The sequence below is a fragment of the Bufo bufo genome, chromosome 3 (assembly GCF_905171765.1).
Source record: "Bufo bufo chromosome 3, aBufBuf1.1, whole genome shotgun sequence".
Taxonomy (NCBI): Eukaryota; Metazoa; Chordata; class Amphibia; order Anura; family Bufonidae; genus Bufo; species Bufo bufo.
Window position 1 is genome coordinate 3,308,353 of NC_053391.1, and position 20,325 is coordinate 3,328,677.

General features: G+C 43.5%; 2 protein-coding genes across 2 annotated transcripts in view; both read left to right on the forward strand.

The window, feature by feature from the left end:
- Nucleotides 1-20,325, forward strand: part of LOC120994309 (T-cell surface antigen CD2-like) — a 165,447-nt gene that overhangs the window by 42,652 nt on the left and 102,470 nt on the right. The gene's annotated exons all lie outside the window — the stretch shown is intronic.
- Nucleotides 2,499-20,325, forward strand: part of LOC120993147 — a 64,621-nt gene continuing 46,794 nt past the window's right edge. The window contains exon 1 of the mRNA XM_040421713.1: nt 2,499-2,574. Within this exon, the coding sequence (XP_040277647.1) occupies nt 2,520-2,574 (55 nt within the window). The 5' untranslated portion in view covers nt 2,499-2,519. The remainder of the gene's footprint in view (nt 2,575-20,325) is intronic.

A 20,325-nucleotide genomic window follows, 5' to 3' on the forward strand; every position in this document is an offset into this window, starting at 1 on the left:
GCTGCATAAGATAACACCAAGTAAAGACAAGTTGGACCCTCTTTTCTGTGTGGATTTCCATCATTCCTCCATTACTCCTATTAACCACACTCAATTTATTGCATGTGAGCCAGGATACAGGAGTCCAGCCGTACTAAGGTAGGAGACACCGTTGACACTACAATATCTACTACACAGAGATAATATCCCCCTCTGGCATTCCTCACCTAGTACGTGAGCTATAACATCTTAAAGGGCCCTGTTACAGTACCTGCGCAAGCTGCAATTGGCGTCACAAACTATTAATAGTGTGCCAGTGTGCATCTGTCCCAATCCGGCTTACTGCATTACCACCACAGATTGCATGCAGGCCTGCCTCTTCTTCTCCTCCTCCTACTCCATCCTCCCTCTCCTCCTCGGCTGACTCCTCCTTTACTACTGCTACTGTCTCTTTCACTGCACCCCCCCCCCCCCCCAAGCTCCAAAGAACCTATTCGACGTGCCCGGTGAGACGTTGCCATGCTGTGCTGCGGCTGTTGTGCCTGGAAGCCAAGAGCCACACCGGTCCTGCACTGCTTTCAGCTCTGTGGTCACAGGCCGATCAGTGGCTAACCCCGCTCAATTTGACAGTTAGAAAAGTGGTGTGCGACAACGGTGCCAATCTGCTGAGCGCGCTGAAACAGGGCAAAATGACACACGTGCCGTGCATGGCACACGTCCTGGACTTAGTCATGCAGCGATTCGTTGCCAAATACCCCGGGGTCCAGGACATCTTGCGGCAGGCCAGGAAAATCTCTGGGCATTATAGAAGATCTTACACGGCCATGGCTCGCCTTGCTGACATTCAGCGGCGACACCACTTGCCCGTCAGACGTCTGATTTGTGACTGCCCGACGCGCTGGAACTCCACCTTGTATATGCTTGATAGGCTGCTCCAGCAGAAACGTGCAGTTAACGACTACCTGTACGAACTCTGCGGCAGGACAGGTTCTGGGGAGCTTGGCTTCTTTTCACCGCGCCAGTGGCTGCTCATGCACAGCCAGGGCGCCAACAGTGACATCGTACCTTATGCCTTCTTTCTGGAGCGTGCATTGCGTCGTGTCATTGATCAAGCCATCGAGGAGCATGAGCTGGAAGATGAGGAAAAGTAAATTTTTATTTAATAAAAATCACTAACTCAAAAAAATAGCGCACGTCAAGAGCAGGCAATCATTAGTCTTGACTAAATGTAAAATACAATAAAAAAGTGCCTCTACGTGCGCTGGGTATACACCAGTGTAATATGGAAGATGAGGAAGACGCAATGCTGGATGAATTCCCAGGGGGGGCTACTCCATCTGAGACAAGTCAGCAGGAGTCTGAAGAGGAGTCAGAGGAGGATGGTGGCTGGGGGGAGGAGGAGAAGCAAGAAGAGAAGGCTTTGAGGGGGACTTTAAACTTTTCGGGGATCCCTGGTGTTGTCCGTGGCTGGGGGAGGAGACCGAGGACAACATTCTCCTGGACGATGAGCAGGAGCCAGGCCGCTCCACCGCTTCCAATTTAGTGCAAATAGGGGCCTTCATGCTCCAGTGTTTGAAGAGGGACCCCCGTATAAAGGGCAAGGGCCAGTACTGGGTGGCAACGTACTTAGACTCCCGGTACAAACACAAAATGGCAGACATGTTACCAGCATCACAGAGGGCTGTCAGAAAGCCTAATTTTTGGGGCCTCTACTCCAGTGGCCTACAGTAAAAATTTTATCCAGTGACCGCCTCCAGCCACATCATCACAAGTTCTTTTCTGTCAGGTGAATCCCTAATGTTTGGGGCCCGTACTCCCGTGGCCTAAAATAAAATTTTCTAGGCTCCAGCAGGGCACATTTTTGAGAGTTTCAATTTAAGACACATAAAAATGGCCCCTGATTAAAATACATATTTTTTGTGGGAATTTTTGCCATTGATCCCCCTCTGGTATGTCACTGTCCATGTTGTGGGACTATTTGTGCACTTCTAGTAAGTATTTGGTGGCTGCAAATATGACCTGAAGGTTTTTCAGGTTTGCCTGCCATTAAAGTGAATAGGGCCCGCCGCGAACTTGCGGTTCGCGAACATTTGATTGTGAACGCGCATTCGCGAACCGTCCCGGCCGATGTTCATCCATCACTACCGCAGATGCTGTGTGTGCATGGTGGAAAAGCCTCTTTGCAGAACATATGCAGGTGAGCTTCCCTGTGGCAGCCCCGGCGGTCTTTTCGGGGGTCGTGCCCGTACGCGCTTCTTCTCTTTTCTTGCAGACACTTTAGAAGGGGTGTGCTCATAGTGTAACGCCCCCCCCAGCAGTGTGAGGAAACATCGGTGTTTGGTGCCCTAATTTCGCTAAGGATTGCATGTGAATACTTCTATGGGCAGTGGAAAATTCTGTAAATATTTCAAACCTTTAAGTAGAAGCCTCTAGGTGACATTTGAAAAAAATCACACAAACCACATACAGACAGGAACTGTCCGGACTCTTCCTCTTCTCTGCAGCAGATGCCACTATCTTTCAGATTCTTATACAGCAGCATGAAGTCCATCCAGCTTCTTGTCTACATCTCTCTTCTTATTCCTGGAGCCGTTGGTGAGTATCTATTTATTCATATAGTGCAAACATATTCCGCAGCGATGTACACGGACTGCCGCCATTCACATTAGTCCTTAGGCCTAACTGTGCTTACTACCCTGTCTCATACCCACATTGCGGTACACTTCATCACAATACATCTAATCAGACCATTTATACACATCCCAAATGCAGCAGATTATATGACGATGAAATTATCCATTATTTACATAATATTATAAGTAGAGAGGAGACACAGTATTGTATGACAAGAGAGGAGACACAGTATTGTATGAGGAGAGAGAAGACACAGCATTGTATTATGAGAGAGGAGACACAGTATTGTATAAGGAGAGAGGAGACACAGTATTGTATGAGGAGAGAGAAGACACAGCATTGTATGACAAGAGAGGAGACACAGTATTGTATGAGGAGAGAGAAGACACAGCATTGTATGAGGAAAGAGGAGACACAGTATTGTATGAGGAGAGAGGAGACACAGTATTGTATGAGGAGAGAGGAGACACAGTATTGTATGAGGAGAGAGGAGACACAGTATTGTATGAGGAAAGAAGAGACACAGTATTGTATGAGGAGAGAGGAGACACAGTATTGTATGACGAGAGAAGAGACACAGTATTGTATGACGAGAGAAGAGACACAGTATGGTATAAGGAGAGAGGAGACACAGTATGGTATGAGGAAAGAGGAGACACAGTATTGTATGAGGAAAGAAGAGACACAGTAGGGTATAAGGAGAGAGGAGACACAGTATTGTATGAGGAGAGAGGAGACACAGTATTGTATGACGAGAGAAGAGACACAGTATGGTATAAGGAGAGAGGAGACACTGTATGGTATGAGGAAAGAGGAGACACAGTATGGTATAAGGAGAGAGGAGACACAGTATTGTATGAGTAGAGAGGAGACACAGTATTGTATAAGGAGAGAGAAGGCACAGTATTGTACGAGGAGAGCGTAGACACAGTATTGTTTGAGGAGAGAGGAGACACAGTATTGTATGACGAGAGAGAAGACACAGTATGGTATAAGGAGAGAGGAGACACAGTATGGTATGAGGAAAGAGAAGACACAGTATTGTATGACGAGAGAAGAGACACAGTATGGTATAAGGAGAGAGGAGACACAGTATGGTATGAGGAAAGAGGAGACACAGTATTGTATGAGGAAAGAAGAGACACAGTAGGGTATAAGGAGAGAGGAGACACAGTATTGTATGAGGAGAGAGGAGACACAGTATTGTATGACGAGAGAAGAGACACAGTATGGTATAAGGAGAGAGGAGACACAGTATGGTATGAGGAAAGAGGAGACACAGTATGGTATAAGGAGAGAGGAGACACAGTATTGTATGAGTAGAGAGGAGACACAGTATTGTATAAGGAGAGAGAAGGCACAGTATTGTACGAGGAGAGCGTAGACACAGTATTGTTTGAGGAGAGAGGAGACACAGTATTGTATGACGAGAGAGAAGACACAGTATGGTATAAGGAGAGAGGAGACACAGCATTGTATAAGGAGAGAGGAGACAAAGTATTGTATAAGGAGAGAGAAGACACAGCATTGTATGACGAGAGAAGAGACACAGTATGGTATAAGGAGAGAGGAGACACAGTATTGTATGAGGAAAGAGGAGACACAGTATGGTATAAGGAGAGAGGAGACATAGTATTGTATGAGGAGAGAGGAGACACAGCATTGTATGAGGAGAGAGAAGACACAGTATTGTATGAGGAGAGTTGAGACACAGTATTGTATGAGGAGAGAGAAGACAAAGCATTGTATGAGGAAAGAGGAGACACAATATTGTATGAGGAGAGAGGAGACACAATATTGTATGAGGAGAGAGGAGACACAGTATTGTATGAGGAGAGAGAAGACAAAATTTATATGAGGAGAAAAGAGACACCGCATTGTATAAGGAGAGAGGAGACACAGTATTGTATGACAAGAGAGGAGACACAGTATTGTATAAGTAGAGAGGAGACACAGTATTGTATGACAAGAGAGGAGACACAGTATTGTATGAGTAGAAATGAGACACAGTATTGTATGAGGAGAGAGGAGACACAGTATTGTATGAGGAAAGAAGAGACACAGTATTGTATGAGGAGAGAGAAGACACAGCATTGTATGAGGAGAGAGGAGACACAATATTGTATGAGGAGAGAGGAGACACAGTATTGTATAAGGAGAGAGGAGACACAGTATTGTATAAGAAGAGAGGAGACACAGTATTGTATAAGGAGAGAGGAGACACAGTATTGTATAAGGAGAGAGCAGGTACAGTATTGTATGAGGAAAGAGGAGACACAGTATTGTATGAGGAAAGAAGAGACACAGTATTGTATGAGGAGAGAGAAGACACAGCATTGTATGAGGAGAGAGGAGACACAGTATTGTATAAGGAGAGAGGAGACACAGTATTGTATAAGAAGAGAGGAGACACAGTATTGTATGAGGAGAGAGAAGACACAGTACTGTATGAAGAGAGAGGAGACACAGTATTGTATGAGGAGAGAAAAGACACAGTATTGTATGAGTAGAGAAAAGACACAGTATTGTATGAGGAGAGAAAAGACACAGTATTGTATGAGGAGAGAAAAGACACAGTATTGTATAAGGAGAGAGGAGACACAGTATTGTATGAGGAGAGAAAAGACACAGTATTGTATGAGGAGAGAAAAGACACAGTATTGTATGAGGAGAGAGGAGACACAGTACTGTATGAGGAGAGAGGAGACACAGCATTGTATGAGGAGAGAAAAGACACAGTATTGTATGAGGAGAGAAAAGACACAGTATTGTATAAGTAGAGAGGAGACACAGTATTGTATGAGGAGAGAAAAGACACAGTATTGTATAGGGAGAGAGAAGGCACAGTATTGTATGAGGAGAGCGGAGACAGCATTGTATAAGGAGAGAGGAGACACAGTATTGTATAAGGAGAGAGGAAACACAGTATTGTATAAGGAGAGAGGAGACACAGTATTGTATAAGGAGAGAGGAGACACAGTATTGTATGAGGAGAGAGGAGACACAGTATTGTTTGAGGAGAGAGAAGACATAGTATTGTATGACGAGAGAGAAGACACAGTATGGTATAAGGAGAGAGGAGACACAGTATTGTATAAGAAGAGAGGAGACACAGTATTGTATAAGGAGAGAGGAGACACAGTATAGTATGAGGAGAGAGGAGACACAGTATTGTATGAGGAGAGAAAAGACACAGTATTGTATGAGGAGAGAGGAGACACAGTACTGTATGAGGAGAGAGGAGACAAAGCATTGTATGAGGAGAGAAAAGACACAGTATTGTATGAGGAGAGAAAAGACACAGTATTGTATGAGTAGAGAGGAGACACAGTATTGTATGAGGAGAGAAAAGACACAGTATTGTATAAGGAGAGAGAAGGCACAGTATTGTATGAGGAGAGCAGAGACAGCATTGTATGAGGAGAGAGAAGACACAGTATGGTATAAGGAGAGAGGAGACACAGTATTGTATAAGGAGAGAGGAGACACAGTATTGTATAAGGAGAGAGGAGACACAGTATTGTTTGAGGAGAGAGGAAACATAGTATTGTATGACGAGAGAGAAGACACAGTATGGTATAAGGAAAGAGGAGACACAGTATGGTATAAGGAGAGAGGAGACACAGTATTGTATAAGGAGAGAGGAGACATAGTATTGTATGAGGAGAGAGGAGACACAGTATTGTATGAGGAGAGAGGAGACACAGTATGTATGAGGAGAGAGGAGACACAGCATTGTATGAGGAGAGAGGAGACACAGCATTGTATGAGGAGAGAGGAGACACAGTATTGTATAAGGAGAGAGGAGACACAGTATGGTATAAGGAGAGAGGAGACACAGTATTGTATAAGGAGAAAGGAGACACAGTATTGTATGAGGAGAGAGGAGACACAGTATTGTTTGAGGAGAGAGGAGACACAGTATTGTATGACGAGAGAGAAGACACAGTATGGTATAAGGAGAGAGGAGACACAGTATTGTATAAGGAGAGAGGAGACACGTTATTGTATGAGGAGAGAGGAGACACAGTATTGTTTGAGGAGAGAGGAGACATAGTATTGTATGACGAGAGAGAAGACACAGTATGGTATAAGGAGAGAGGAGACACAGTATTGTATAAGAAGAGAGGAGACACAGTATTGTATAAGGAGAGAGGAGACTCAGTATAGTATGAGTAGAGAGGAGACACAGTATTGTATGAGGAGAGAAAAGACACAGTATTGTATGAGGAGAGAGGAGACACAGTACTGTATGAGGAGAGAGGAGACAAAGCATTGTATGAGGAGAGAAAAGACACAGTATTGTATGAGGAGAGAAAAGACACAGTATTGTATGAGTAGAGAGGAGACACAGTATTGTATGAGGAGAGAAAAGACACAGTATTGTATAAGGAGAGAGAAGGCACAGTATTGTATGAGGAGAGCAGAGACAGCATTGTATGAGGAGAGAGAAGACACAGTATGGTATAAGGAGAGAGGAGACACAGTATTGTATAAGGAGAGAGGAGACACAGTATTGTATAAGGAGAGAGGAGACACAGTATTGTTTGAGGAGAGAGGAAACATAGTATTGTATGACGAGAGAGAAGACACAGTATGGTATAAGGAAAGAGGAGACACAGTAAGGTATAAGGAGAGAGGAGACACAGTATTGTATAAGGAGAGAGGAGACATAGTATTGTATGAGGAGAGAGGAGACACAGTATTGTATGAGGAGAGAGGAGACACAGTATGTATGAGGAGAGAGGAGACACAACATTGTATGAGGAAAGAGGAGACACAGCATTGTATGAGGACAGAGGAGACACAGTATTGTATAAGGAGAGAGGAGACACAGTATGGTATAAGGAGAGAGGAGACACAGTATTGTATAAGAAGAGAGGAGACACAGTATTGTATAAGGAGAGAGGAGACACAGTATTGTATAAGGAGAAAGGAGACACAGTATTGTATGAGGAGAGAGGAGACACAGTATTGTTTGAGGAGAGAGGAGACACAGTATTGTATGACGAGAGAGAAGACACAGTATGGTATAAGGAGAGAGGAGACACAGTATTGTATAAGGAGAGAGGAGACACGTTATTGTATGAGGAGAGAGGAGACACAGTATTGTTTGAAGAGAGAGGAGACATAGTATTGTATGACGAGAGAGAAGTCACAGTATGGTATAAGGAGAGAGGAGACACAGTATTGTATAAGGAGAGAGGAGACACAATATTGTATAAGAAGAGAGGAGACACAGTATTGTATGAGGAGAGAAAAGACACAGTATTGTATGAGGAGAGAGGAGATACAGTACTGTATGAGGAGAGAGGAGACAAAGCATTGTATGAGGAGAGAAAAGACACAGTATTGTATGAGTAGAGAGGAGACACAGTATTGTATGAGGAGAGAAAAGACACAGTATTGTATAAGGAGAGAGAAGGCACAGTATTGTATGAGGAGAGCGGAGACAGCATTGTATGAGGAGAGAGAAGACACAGTATTGTATAAGGAGAGAGGAGACACAGTATTGTATAAGGAGAGAGGAGACACAGTATTGTATAAGGAGAGAGGAGACACAGTATTGTATGAGGAGAGAGGAGACAGAGTATTGTTTGAGAAGAGAGGAGACATAGTATTGTATGACGAGAGAGAAGACACAGTATGGTATAAGGAGAGAGGAGACACAGTATTGTATAAGGAGAGAGGAGACACAGTATGGTATAAGGAGAGATGAGACATAGTATTGTATAAGGAGAGAGGAGACATAGTATTGTATGACGAGAGAGGAGACACAGTATGTATGAGGAGAGAGGAGACACATCATTGTATAAGGATAGAGGAGACACAGCATTGTATGAGGAGAGAGGAGACACAATATTGTATAAGGAGAGAGGAGACACAGTATTGTATAAGGAGAGAGGAGACACAGTATTGTATGAGGAGAGAGAAGACACAGTATGGTATAAGGAGAGAGGAGACACAGTATTGTATAAGGAGAGAGGAGACACAGTATTGTATAAGGAGAGAGGAGACACAGTATTGTATGACGAGAGAGGAGACAAAGCATTGTATGAGGAGAGAAAAGACACAGTATTGTATGAGTAGAGAGGAGACACAGTATTGTATGAGGAGAGAGGAGACACAGTATTGTATAAGGAGAGAGAAGACACAGTATTGTATAAGGAGAGAGGAGACACGTTATTGTATGAGGAGAGAGGAGACACAGTATTGTTTGAGGAGAGAGGAGACATAGTATTGTATGACGAGAGAGAAGTCACAGTATGGTATAAGGAGAGAGGAGACATAGTATTGTATAAGGAGAGAGGAGACACAATATTGTATAAGAAGAGAGGAGACACAGTATTGTATGAGGAGAAAAAAGACACAGTATTGTATGAGGAGAGAGGAGACACAGTACTGTATGAGGAGAGAGGAGACAAAGCATTGTATGAGGAGAGAAAAGACACAGTATTGTATGAGTAGAGAGGAGACACAGTATTGTATGAGGAGAGAAAAGACACAGTATTGTATAAGGAGAGAGAAGGCACAGTATTGTATGAGGAGAGCGGAGACAGCATTGTATGAGGAGAGAGAAGACACAGTATGGTATAAGGAGAGAGGAGACACAGTATTGTATAAGGAGAGAGGAGACACAGTATTGTATAAGGAGAGAGGAGACACAGTATTGTATGGGGAGAGAGGAGACAGAGTATTGTTTGAGAAGAGAGGAGACATAGTATTGTATGACGAGAGAGAAGACACAGTATGGTATAAGGAGAGAGGAGACACAGTATTGTATAAGGAGAGAGGAGACACAGTATGGTATAAGGAGAGATGAGACATAGTATTGTATAAGGAGAGAGGAGACATAGTATTGTATGAGGAGAGAGGAGACACAGTATTGTATGACGAGAGAGGAGACACAGTATGTATGAGGAGAGAGGAGACACATCATTGTATAAGGATAGAGGAGACACAGCATTGTATGAGGAGAGAGGAGACACAGTATTGTATGAGGAGAGAGGAGACACAGTATTGTATAAGGAGAGAGAAGACACAGTATTGTATAAGAAGAGAGGAGACACAGTATTGTATGACGAGAGAGGAGACACAGCATTGTATGAGGAGAGAGAAGACACAGTATGGTATAAGGAGAGAGGAGACACAGTATTGTATAAGGAGAGAGGAGACACAGTATTGTATAAGGAGAGAGGAGACACAGTATTGTATGACGAGAGAGGAGACAAAGCATTGTATGAGGAGAGAAAAGACACAGTATTGTATGAGTAGAGAGGAGACACAGTATTGTATGAGGAGAGAAAAGACACAGTATTGTATAAGGAGAGAGAAGGCACAGTATTGTATGAGGAGAGCGGAGACAGCATTGTATGAGGAGAGAGAAGACACAGTATAGTATAAGGAGAGAGGAGACACAGTATTGTATAAGGAGAGAGGAGACACAGTATTGTATAAGGAGAGAGGAGACACAGTATTGTATAAGGAGAGAGGAGACACAGTATTGTTTGAGGAGAGAGGAGACACAGTATTGTTTGAGAAGAGAGGAGACATTTTATTGTATGACGAGAGAGAAGACACAGTATGGTATAAGGAGAGAGGAGACACAGTATTGTATAAGGAGAGAGGAGACACAGTATGGTATAAGGAGAGAGGAGACACAGTATTGTATAAGGAGAGAGGAGACATAGTATTATATGAGGAGAGAGGAGACACTGTATTGTATGACGAGAGAGGAGACACAGTATGTATGAGGAGAGAGGAGACACATCATTGTATAAGGAGAGAGGAGACACAGCATTGTATGAGGAGAGAGGAGACACAGTATTGTATAAGGAGAGAGAAGACACAGTATTGTATAAGGAGAGAGGAGACACAGTATTGTATGACGAGAGAGGAGACACAGCATTGTATGAGGAGAGAGAAGACACAGTATGGTATAAGGAGAGAGGAGACACAGTATTGTATAAGGAGAGAGGAGACACAGTATTGTATAAGGAGAGAGGAGACACAGTATTGTATGACGAGAGAGGAGACACAGCATTGTATGAGGAGAGAGAAGACACAGTACTGTATGAGGAGAGAGGAGACAAAGCATTGTATAAGGAGAGAGGAGACACAGTATTGTATAAGGAGAGAGGAGACACATCATTGTATAAGGAGAGAGGAGACACAGTATTGTATAAGGAGAGAGAAGACACAGTATTGTATAAGGAGAGAGGAGACACAGTATTGTATGACGAGAGAGGAGACACAGCATTGTATGAGGAAAGAGAAGACACAGTATGGTATAAGGAGAGAGGAGACACAGTATTGTATAAGGAGAGAGGAGACACAGTATTGTATAAGGAGAGAGGAGACACAGTATTGTATAAGGAGAGAGAAGACACAGTATTGTATGACGAGAGAGGAGACACAGTATTGTTTGAGGAGAGAGGAGACACAGTATTGTATGACGAGAGAGGAGACACAGTATTGTATAAGGAGAGAGGAGACACAGTACTGTATGAGGAGAGAGGAGACACAGTATTGTTTGAGGAGAGAGGAGACACAGTATTGTTTGAGGAGAGAGGAGACACAGTATTGTATGAGGAGAGAGGAGACACAGTATTGTATGAGGAGAGAGAAGACAGTATTGTATGACGAGAGAGAAGACACAGTATGGTATAAGGAGAGAGGAGACACAGTATTGTATAAGGAGAGAGGAGACACAGTATTGTATAAGGAGAGATGAGACATAGTATTGTATAAGGAGAGAGAAGACACAGTATTGTATAAGGAGAGAGGAGACACAGTATTGTATGACGAGAGAGGAGACAGCATTGTATGAGGAGAGAGAAGACACAGTATGGTATAAGGAGAGAGGAGACACAGTATTGTATAAGGAGAGAGGAGACACAGTATTGTATAAGGAGAGAGGAGACACAGTATTGTATAAGGAGAGAGAAGACACAGTATTGTATGACGAGAGAGGAGACACAGTATTGTTTGAGGAGAGAGGAGACACAGTATTGTATGACGAGAGAGGAGACACAGTATTGTATAAGGAGAGAGGAGACACAGTACTGTATGAGGAGAGAGGAGACACAGTATTGTTTGAGGAGAGAGGAGACACAGTATTGTTTGAGGAGAGAGGAGACACAGTATTGTATGAGGAGAGAGGAGACACAGTATTGTATGAGGAGAGAGAAGACACAGTATTGTATGAGGAGAGAGAAGACACAGTATTGTATGACGAGAGAGGAGACACAGTATTGTTTGAGGAGAGAGGAGACACAGTATTGTATAAGGAGAGAGGAGACACAGTACTGTATGAGGAGAGAGGAGACACAGTATTGTTTGAGGAGAGAGGAGACACAGTATTGTTTGAGGAGAGAGGAGACACAGTATTGTATGAGGAGAGAGGAGACACAGTATTGTATGAGGAGAGAGAAGACAGTATTGTTTGACGAGAGAGGAGACACAGTATTGTTTGAGGAGAGAGGAGACACAGTATTGTATAAGGAGAGAGGAGACACAGTACTGTATGAGGAGAGAGGAGACACAGTATTGTTTGAGGAGAGAGGAGACACAGTATTGTTTGAGGAGAGAGGAGACACAGTATTGTATGAGGAGAGAGGAGACACAGTATTGTATGAGGAGAGAGAAGACACAGTATTGTATGAGGAGAGAGAAGACACAGTATTGTATGACGAGAGAGGAGACACAGTATTGTATGACGAGAGAGGAGACACAGTATTGTATAAGGAGAGAGGAGACACAGTACTGTATGAGGAGAGAGGAGACACAGTATTGTTTGAGGAGAGAGGAGACACAGTATTGTTTGAGGAGAGAGGAGACACAGTATTGTATGAGGAGAGAGGAGACACAGTATTGTATGAGGAGAGAGAAGACAGTATTGTATGACGAGAGAGAAGACACAGTATGGTATAAGGAGAGAGGAGACACAGTATTGTATAAGGAGAGAGGAGACACAGTATTGTATAAGGAGAGAGGAGACACAGTATTGTATAAGGAGAGAGAAGACACAGTATTGTATGAGGAGAGAGGATAACAGTATTGTATGAGGAGAGAGGAGAACAGTATTGTATGATGTTGTAGAAATTCGCTTGCATCAGACGCACATATCCAAGCTGCGATAAAAGTTCTCCAACCACAAAGAATTCCCCCCGTTCTTAAAACCACATGTCTGAAGCTCCTTTGTGTAAGGCAAGGTAACCCTCTTCAAGGCTCAGACACGATGCTTCATTGTAGACTTCTGCTGAGCACTCATCCTCCTCCTGCCCAGTCTCCTCACTTTTATCTTATAGCCACCAAAGGGGTAAGAATAGAAAGGGGCGGCCCGTCACCCGACCACTTCCTTCATGTAACAAACATACAGGAAGTGATGACATACAGGAAGTGATGATATACAGGAAGTGATGACATACAGGAAGTGATTATATACAGGAAGTGATGATACAGGAAGAAGAGAAACCATCATCATTTAAAATAACATTGCCGGCTAAGATCAGCCGCTGGAGATAATGACGCTGTCCTGTAAATAAACATGCATGAGGATCATAGTAATTGGGCATTGATCCCTGAGCGAGGCTGGAGAAAGTTACCTCCAGTGGTAATGGGAGAGTATTGTATACATGTAACAGTGCTGATAGCGGCTCTCCCAAGTCATCGCTCTTGGTTGGCGCTTTGTCTTCGGTGACTCCCCCAGCCTCTGAGAGACGTAAACTATGTGAAACATTGATAGGCAGGCACACTACATCTGTTTACCACACAAATTATATTTATTAATAAAGGTTAATATAAATTTAAAATTTAATATAATTTATTCGAATGCGGTTAAAAATATATGGATATCACGTCTAAAAAAAGGAAATCGGTTTTGATTATATGTGTCTATCGATAGTAACTAGCGTTCTGCTTGTTGTGCCCAGGTTCTTCTAATGGCACTTGTAATCAAATTACATATATGTTAATAGTAGAGATACTATAAATATTTTATATATTAGAATAAAAGTAAGTTGAACAGAAGCTTCCTGTCTGTGGCTGCCTTCATCTTTCACCATCTTGAGGCGATCCTGGCTGGTGGGGGCATTGGTTTACCGATGTATTATGCTTATCCGAGTAAACGCCCCCCCCCCCCCCCCCCCCCCCGCGAAGTGAGTGGTATCTCATTGTCCATACATACACAGATGTGTATATATATTTCCCACGACAGTGGTGATTTTTATCTTTTTACAACAACTTTTTACATTGATTTTAACCATACATATATTGTTTTTATTAGATTTTTATTTGATGTATATTATTGTTTTCATTTGATCTATATACTATTCTGCACATCATTGTACTGCATTCCAACTCCTCTTCTGTTAGTGCCACCGGCCAACACTCCCAATTTCCACACCCTTTTTGCTCATAGTCTCTGTAATGAAAGGTAATGGCAGGTAATTTCAGACGCGTTTCGAGGTACTCCAACCTCTTCCTCAGCGGCATTTATTCCTGGGAGAGAAGCAGATGGACAACATTAAGGGGAAGAATTTTTCTTCCCCCCTTTTTTTTCTTCTGTTGTGGTCGCCCCTCTGGTATCCGGTATCCCCCTTCCCCCGTGTTTATACCTATAGATAGGAAGTGGATAGTCATACTAACAAAAAGATTTTATGAGATTAATCTCATGGAATATTAAGGGATTAAGTAGGGGAATAAAGAGAGTGGCAGTCTTTGAGGCAATATATAGGTTCCTTCCCGCCATAGTTTGCCTACAAGAAACCCATCTGACAGGTGAGACAATAATAGGGCTGACCAGGCCATGGATCCAATATGCTTTCATTCGGTCTTTTCATCATATGCGAGAGGAGTGAGTATATTAATCCATCGAAATGTAGATATTAAAATACTAAAAACAGCTATAGATGAGGAGGGCCGATATGTCCTTATGGACTGTATATTGGAAGGCGCGGCATGGATTAATAGCAAATGTATATATTCCACCTCCCTTTAGATCAGATGTTATACTAAAAATAAATGAGTTTGTGCTCAAGACAGGAGATAAACCACTTTTAGTTATGGGAGACTTTAATAACGTTATGGACGATCAAATGGAAAGATGTAGACTACGTGATACCCAAATAATCAATACAGGGTCAAAACTAAAAGATACTATAACAGAATTGGGGTGGATTGATATCTGGAGGGTAATGTACCCGAAGCTAAAAAGATATTCATGTTCTTTGATTGATTTAGTTTTCACTGATAATAAAGGTGCACTTGAGATTTAACAGGTTAAGGCCTCCTGCACACGACAGTATTTTTTCACGGTCCACAAAACGGGGTTCCGTTGGTCCGTGATGCGTGACCGTTTTTTCGTCCGTGGGTCTACCTTGATTTTTGGAGGATCCACGGACATGAAAAAAAAAGTCGTTTTGGTGTCCGCCTGGCCGTGCGGAGCCAAACGGATCCGTCCTGACTTACAATGCAAGTCAATGTGGACGGATCCGTTTGACGTTGACACAATATGGTGCAATTGCAAACGGATCCGTCCCCCATTGACTTTCAATGTAAAGTCAGGAGTTAATATACCATAGGATCTGAGTTTTCTCCAATCCGATGGTATATTTTAACTTGAAGCGTCCCCATCACCATGGGAACGCCTCTATGTTAGAATATACCATCGGATTTGAGTTAGATCGTGAAACTCAGATCCGACAGTATATTCTAACACAGAGGCGTTCCCATGGTGATGGGGACGCTTCAAGTTAGAATATACGGAGAACTGTGTACATGACTGCCCCCTGCTGCCTGGCAGCACCCGATCTCTTACAGAGGGCTGTGACCCGCACAATTAACCCCTCAGGTGCTGCACCTGAGGGGTTAATTGTGCATATCACTAGCCCCCTATAAGAGATCAGGGGCTGCCAGGCAGCAGGGGGCAGACCCCCCTCCCTCCCCAGTTTTAATTTCATTGGTGGCCAGTGCGGCCCCCCTCCCTCCCTCTATTGTATTATTTTCATTGGTGGCACAGTGTGCGCCCCCCCCGGCCCCCCCTCCCTCCCTCTATTGTATTATTTTCATTGGTGGCACAGTGTGCGGCCCCCCCTCCCTCCCTCCCTCCCTCTATTGTATTATTTTCATTGGTGGCACAGTGTGCGCCCCCCCCCCCGGCCCCCCCTCCCTCCCTCTATTGTATTATTTTCATTGGTGGCACAGTGTGCGGCCCCCCCTCCCTCCCTCTATTGTATTATCATTGGTGGCCAGTCTGCACCCCCCCGCCCCCCCTCTATTGTATTAATATCATTGGTGGCAGCGGAGAGTTCCGATCGGAGTCCCAGTTTAATCGCTAGGGCTCCGATCAGTAACCATGGCAACCAGGACGCTACTGCAGACCTGGTTGCCATGGTTACTTAGCAATATTAGAAGCATCATACTTACCTGCTGCGCTGTCTGTGACCGGCCGGGAGCTCCTCCTACTGGTAAGTGACAGATCATTAAGCAATGCGCCGCACAGACCTGTCACTTACCAGTAGGAGGAGCTCCCGGCCGGTCACAGACAGCGCAGCAGGTAAGTATGATGCTTCTAATATTGCTAAGTAACCATGGCAACCAGGTCTGCAGTAGCATCCTGGTTGCCATGGTTGCCGATCGGAGTCCCAGCGATTAAACTGGGACTCCGATCGGAACTCTCCGCTGCCACCAATGATCGGGGGGGGAAGAGGGGAGGCCGTACACTGGCCACCAATTATATTAATACAATAGAGGGGGGGCCGGGGGGGGGGACGCACACTGGCCACCAATGATAATACAATAGAGGGAGGGAGGGGGGGGGCCGGGGGGCCGCACACTGTGCCACCAATGAAAATAATACAATAGAGGGAGGGGGGCCGCACTGGCCACCAATGAAATTAAAACTGGGGAGGGAGGGGGGTCTGCCCCCTGCTGCCTTGCAGCCCCTGATCTCTTACAGGTGCAGCACCTGAGGGGTTAATTGTGCGGATCACAGCCCCCTGTAAGAGATCGGGTGCTGCCAGGCAGCAGGGGGCAGTCATGTACACAGTTCATAGTATATTCTAACTAGAAGCGTCCCCATCACTATGGGAATGCCTCTGTGTTAGAATATACTGTCGGATATGAGTTTTCACGAAGTGAAAACTCAGCTCTGAAAAAGCTTTCATACAGACGGATCTTCGGGTCCGTCTGTATGAAAGTAACCTACGGCCACGGATCACAATCTTGTGTGTATCCGTGTTCTTTCACGGACCCATTGACTTGAATGGGTCCGTGAACCGTTGTCCGTCAAAAAAATAGGACAGGTCATATTTTTTTGACGGACAGGAAACACGGATCACGGATGCGGCTGCAAAACGGTGCATTTTCCGATTTTTCCACGGACCCATTGAAAGTCAATGGGTCCGCGAAAAAAACGGCACAACGGCCACGGATGCACACAACGGTCGTGTGCATGAGGCCTAAGTATGGAAGACGGGGGATTTCAGACCACAACCCAATTATTATAAATATAAAAACACAAAAAAAGAGAAATAGAGGGATGAATGTAACTATAGGATGGATAAATATAATGGGTATTCACAATAAGATATTGAAAGAGATTAGGGAATACTTTGAGATATATGAGGGCACAGCCGAAAATTATATGGTATGGGAGGCTGCAAAGGCCTTAATAAAAGGGATTATCACTAAATACACGGTAATGTATAAGAAGGAAATAAGGGGAAAAATTATGGATAACCCTATTATACAAAACTATAAAGAGTGGACAGATCAAGCTGCTAAACTGGAAAGTGATTTGTTTCTCCTGGTGGAACAACAAAAAGAAAATTATGTAAGGGAGAATTATATTTATGCACATATACCTGGCAAAAAGCTAGCTGCCCTGGTGGCAACTCAGATAAAAAATAATATAAGTCTGGCCGTGAAATTGTTGAACAAACGACCAAAATAGACCTTCTTAAGGATTATTTTGAAGATATAAATGGCAGTAAGATAAATAAGAGCTTGATGGAATTACAACAGTTTTTAGGAAAAATTGCTATTACTATGCTAACTGATGATAAAAAAAAAAGCCAGGAAGCCCCTTTAGACCCTGCAGAAGTGGAGGCAACATTGTCAAAGATTGCCACGACCAAGACCCCAGGAATAGATGGTATTCCGTTTGAAATTTATGCCCAATATAAAGAAGTATTAATCTTAAAAATGCTTACAATGTGGACTGATTCGAGGGCATTAGGAAAACTCCCAGACTCTGTAAGAGAAGCCTTGATAACACTTATTTTAAAACCAGGGAAGGATCCGGTGTTCCCGGAGTCATACCGCCCTATATCATTAATCAACACTGACAATAAGATATTGGCAAGGATTCTAGCAAATAGACTTGGGAGAGTGGTCCCGGGGATCATCCGTAAGGATCAGTCGGGCTTCATGTCAGGTTAAACAACAACTGATAATATGATTAGATACTTTATGAACACCCAGCTAGAACCTAAGAATTGTGGTGAACGTATGATAATAACTATAGATGCCTCGAAAGCCTTTGACACGATAGAATGGCCTTTCCTATTCGCTACATTGAAGAGAATGGGATTTGGAGATAATTTTGTATCTTGCGTTAAGTTATTATACACTGAAGTCTCCGCAAGGGTAATATTAAATGGTGAATACTCGGATAAAATACACATCGGCAGGGGGGTTAGACAGGGCTGTCCCCTGTCCCCCCTGTTATTCGTCATAGTTATGGAACCTTTAGCTGACTTGATAAGGCAGGATAAAGAAATTGTAGGTGTAACGGGGTGCCGAAGGCGCACTTGGTCTCCCATCAGCCGCAGACCTGCTGCTTAGCTTCGGGAGCGAGGATCTGTGTTCAGCCTTGTTCCCAGGGCAGCTTTGCTAGCTGGGTGGCTCCTTGCTCCTAGGTCTGCTTTGAGCGCTGATCACTCGTTGCTCGACTGGTTGGTCTGTCGGTCATGTGACGCTGGCCACGTCACATGACCCTCACTCCCCACTATAAATACAGGCAACCTGCTGGCTACAGGTTGCCTGTGATTTTCGTCCAATAGGCTGTGTACTTTATTGTTATTAAGCGACCTCTGGAATTGACCCTCGATCCGCCTCTTGACACCTCTTCTGCCTGCTCCCTGTACCTTGACGCTACCTCTCGGATTCTGACCTCGGCTTGTTTACGGATTTGTCTTTGCCTCTTCCCTTGTTCTGACATGACCTCCTGGACTGACCTCGGTTAGTTGACCCGCCGCGCCTTCCGTTTTGTTCTATCTCTTGTCTGCTTAGTGTTACTTCTCAGTGGCTGTCCGCTTCCCTACTGTCTCTTTCTCTCTGCTTGCACTTAGTAGGTTAGGGATTGTCGCCCAGTTGCGCTCCATCACCCAGGGTGGGTGGTACAAGTAGGCAGGGACAGGGGACCGGGTGGCAGCTCAGGGGGTGCACCTCCGCTCTATCTTTATTCCCGTGACTCTACCCGTGACAGTAGGTTTTAGGTTTGGAGCCCATGAGGAAAGAATTGCATTGTATGCAGATGATATTATGTTGTTTGTGGGATCCCATAGCTCACTTATGAAGATCTTGCAGGTATTTGAAGAATATGGTGATTTCGCTGGACTAAATATAAACTGGTCCAAATCGACATGCATCCCGATTGATCCTCTGAGTGGTTTTATACTGGGAGCACTGGAAATTAAAGAGAAGCAAGAACCGGTTAAGTACTTAGGTATCCAGATAACATCTAACCCGAGGGATTATGTGCAGTTGAATGGGCTCCCTAAAATACGAGAGATGCGGAAGAAAATAGAGGTTTGGAAAAAGATACATATCTCGATGGCAGGTCGTATCTCATTAGTTAAAATGTGTGTATTACCCTCTCTGAATTATATCTTTTGGAATGCACCGATAATAATTCCTAAAATTTTTAAAACAATAGCCAACAGATTTGATATGGCGAGGTAAAAAACCTAGAATAAGAGCGCAGATATTGTATATTCATGAGAAAGAGGGCGGATTATCATTTCCGGATCTAGAACTGTATTTTATTTCCGGACAAATAAAAAATATGATAATGTGGAGTAAATCATATAGATATAAGAGCATGATAACAGGGATTAATAAAAGTTTGCAAAATTGTAGTATTTTCCAACTAGTAGAAACGGACATTCTGTCACAACAACAAGCTAATAAAATACCGCTATTTGAGCTGTGGACCAAATCTTGGAAAATGGTAAAAGAACTCTGGTCTCTGAAGGGAATACATTTGGATACCTTGCTATGGGATAATACTCAGTTAAGAGAATTAAAATCAATTGAACAAAAAATCTGGTTGAAATATGGAATCCTCAAACTGGGTCAGATATGGAAAGAGGGAGATATAATAACCTATCAAGATCTAAAAAATGGGAAATAGAGATCTGGGTTTCTTTTATTTACAATTGAAACAAGCTCTGCGTGCGGAGATAATAAAAGGAACTCAAATTGCTCCCCTTCCACGATCTTTAGTTAATATCTCTAACTTAGTACCCGGGAGGAAACTGATTTCCAAAATATACGGAAGTTTGCTAAATCAGTAGACAAATAATAGAGCTGTTAATACCCTAAACCATAGATGACAAGAGGTCCTAAATCTGCAACGGGAACAATTTTGGGAAAGGTCCATACAGTCAAAACAGGGTATCAAAAAATTTCTCCCATAGAATTACT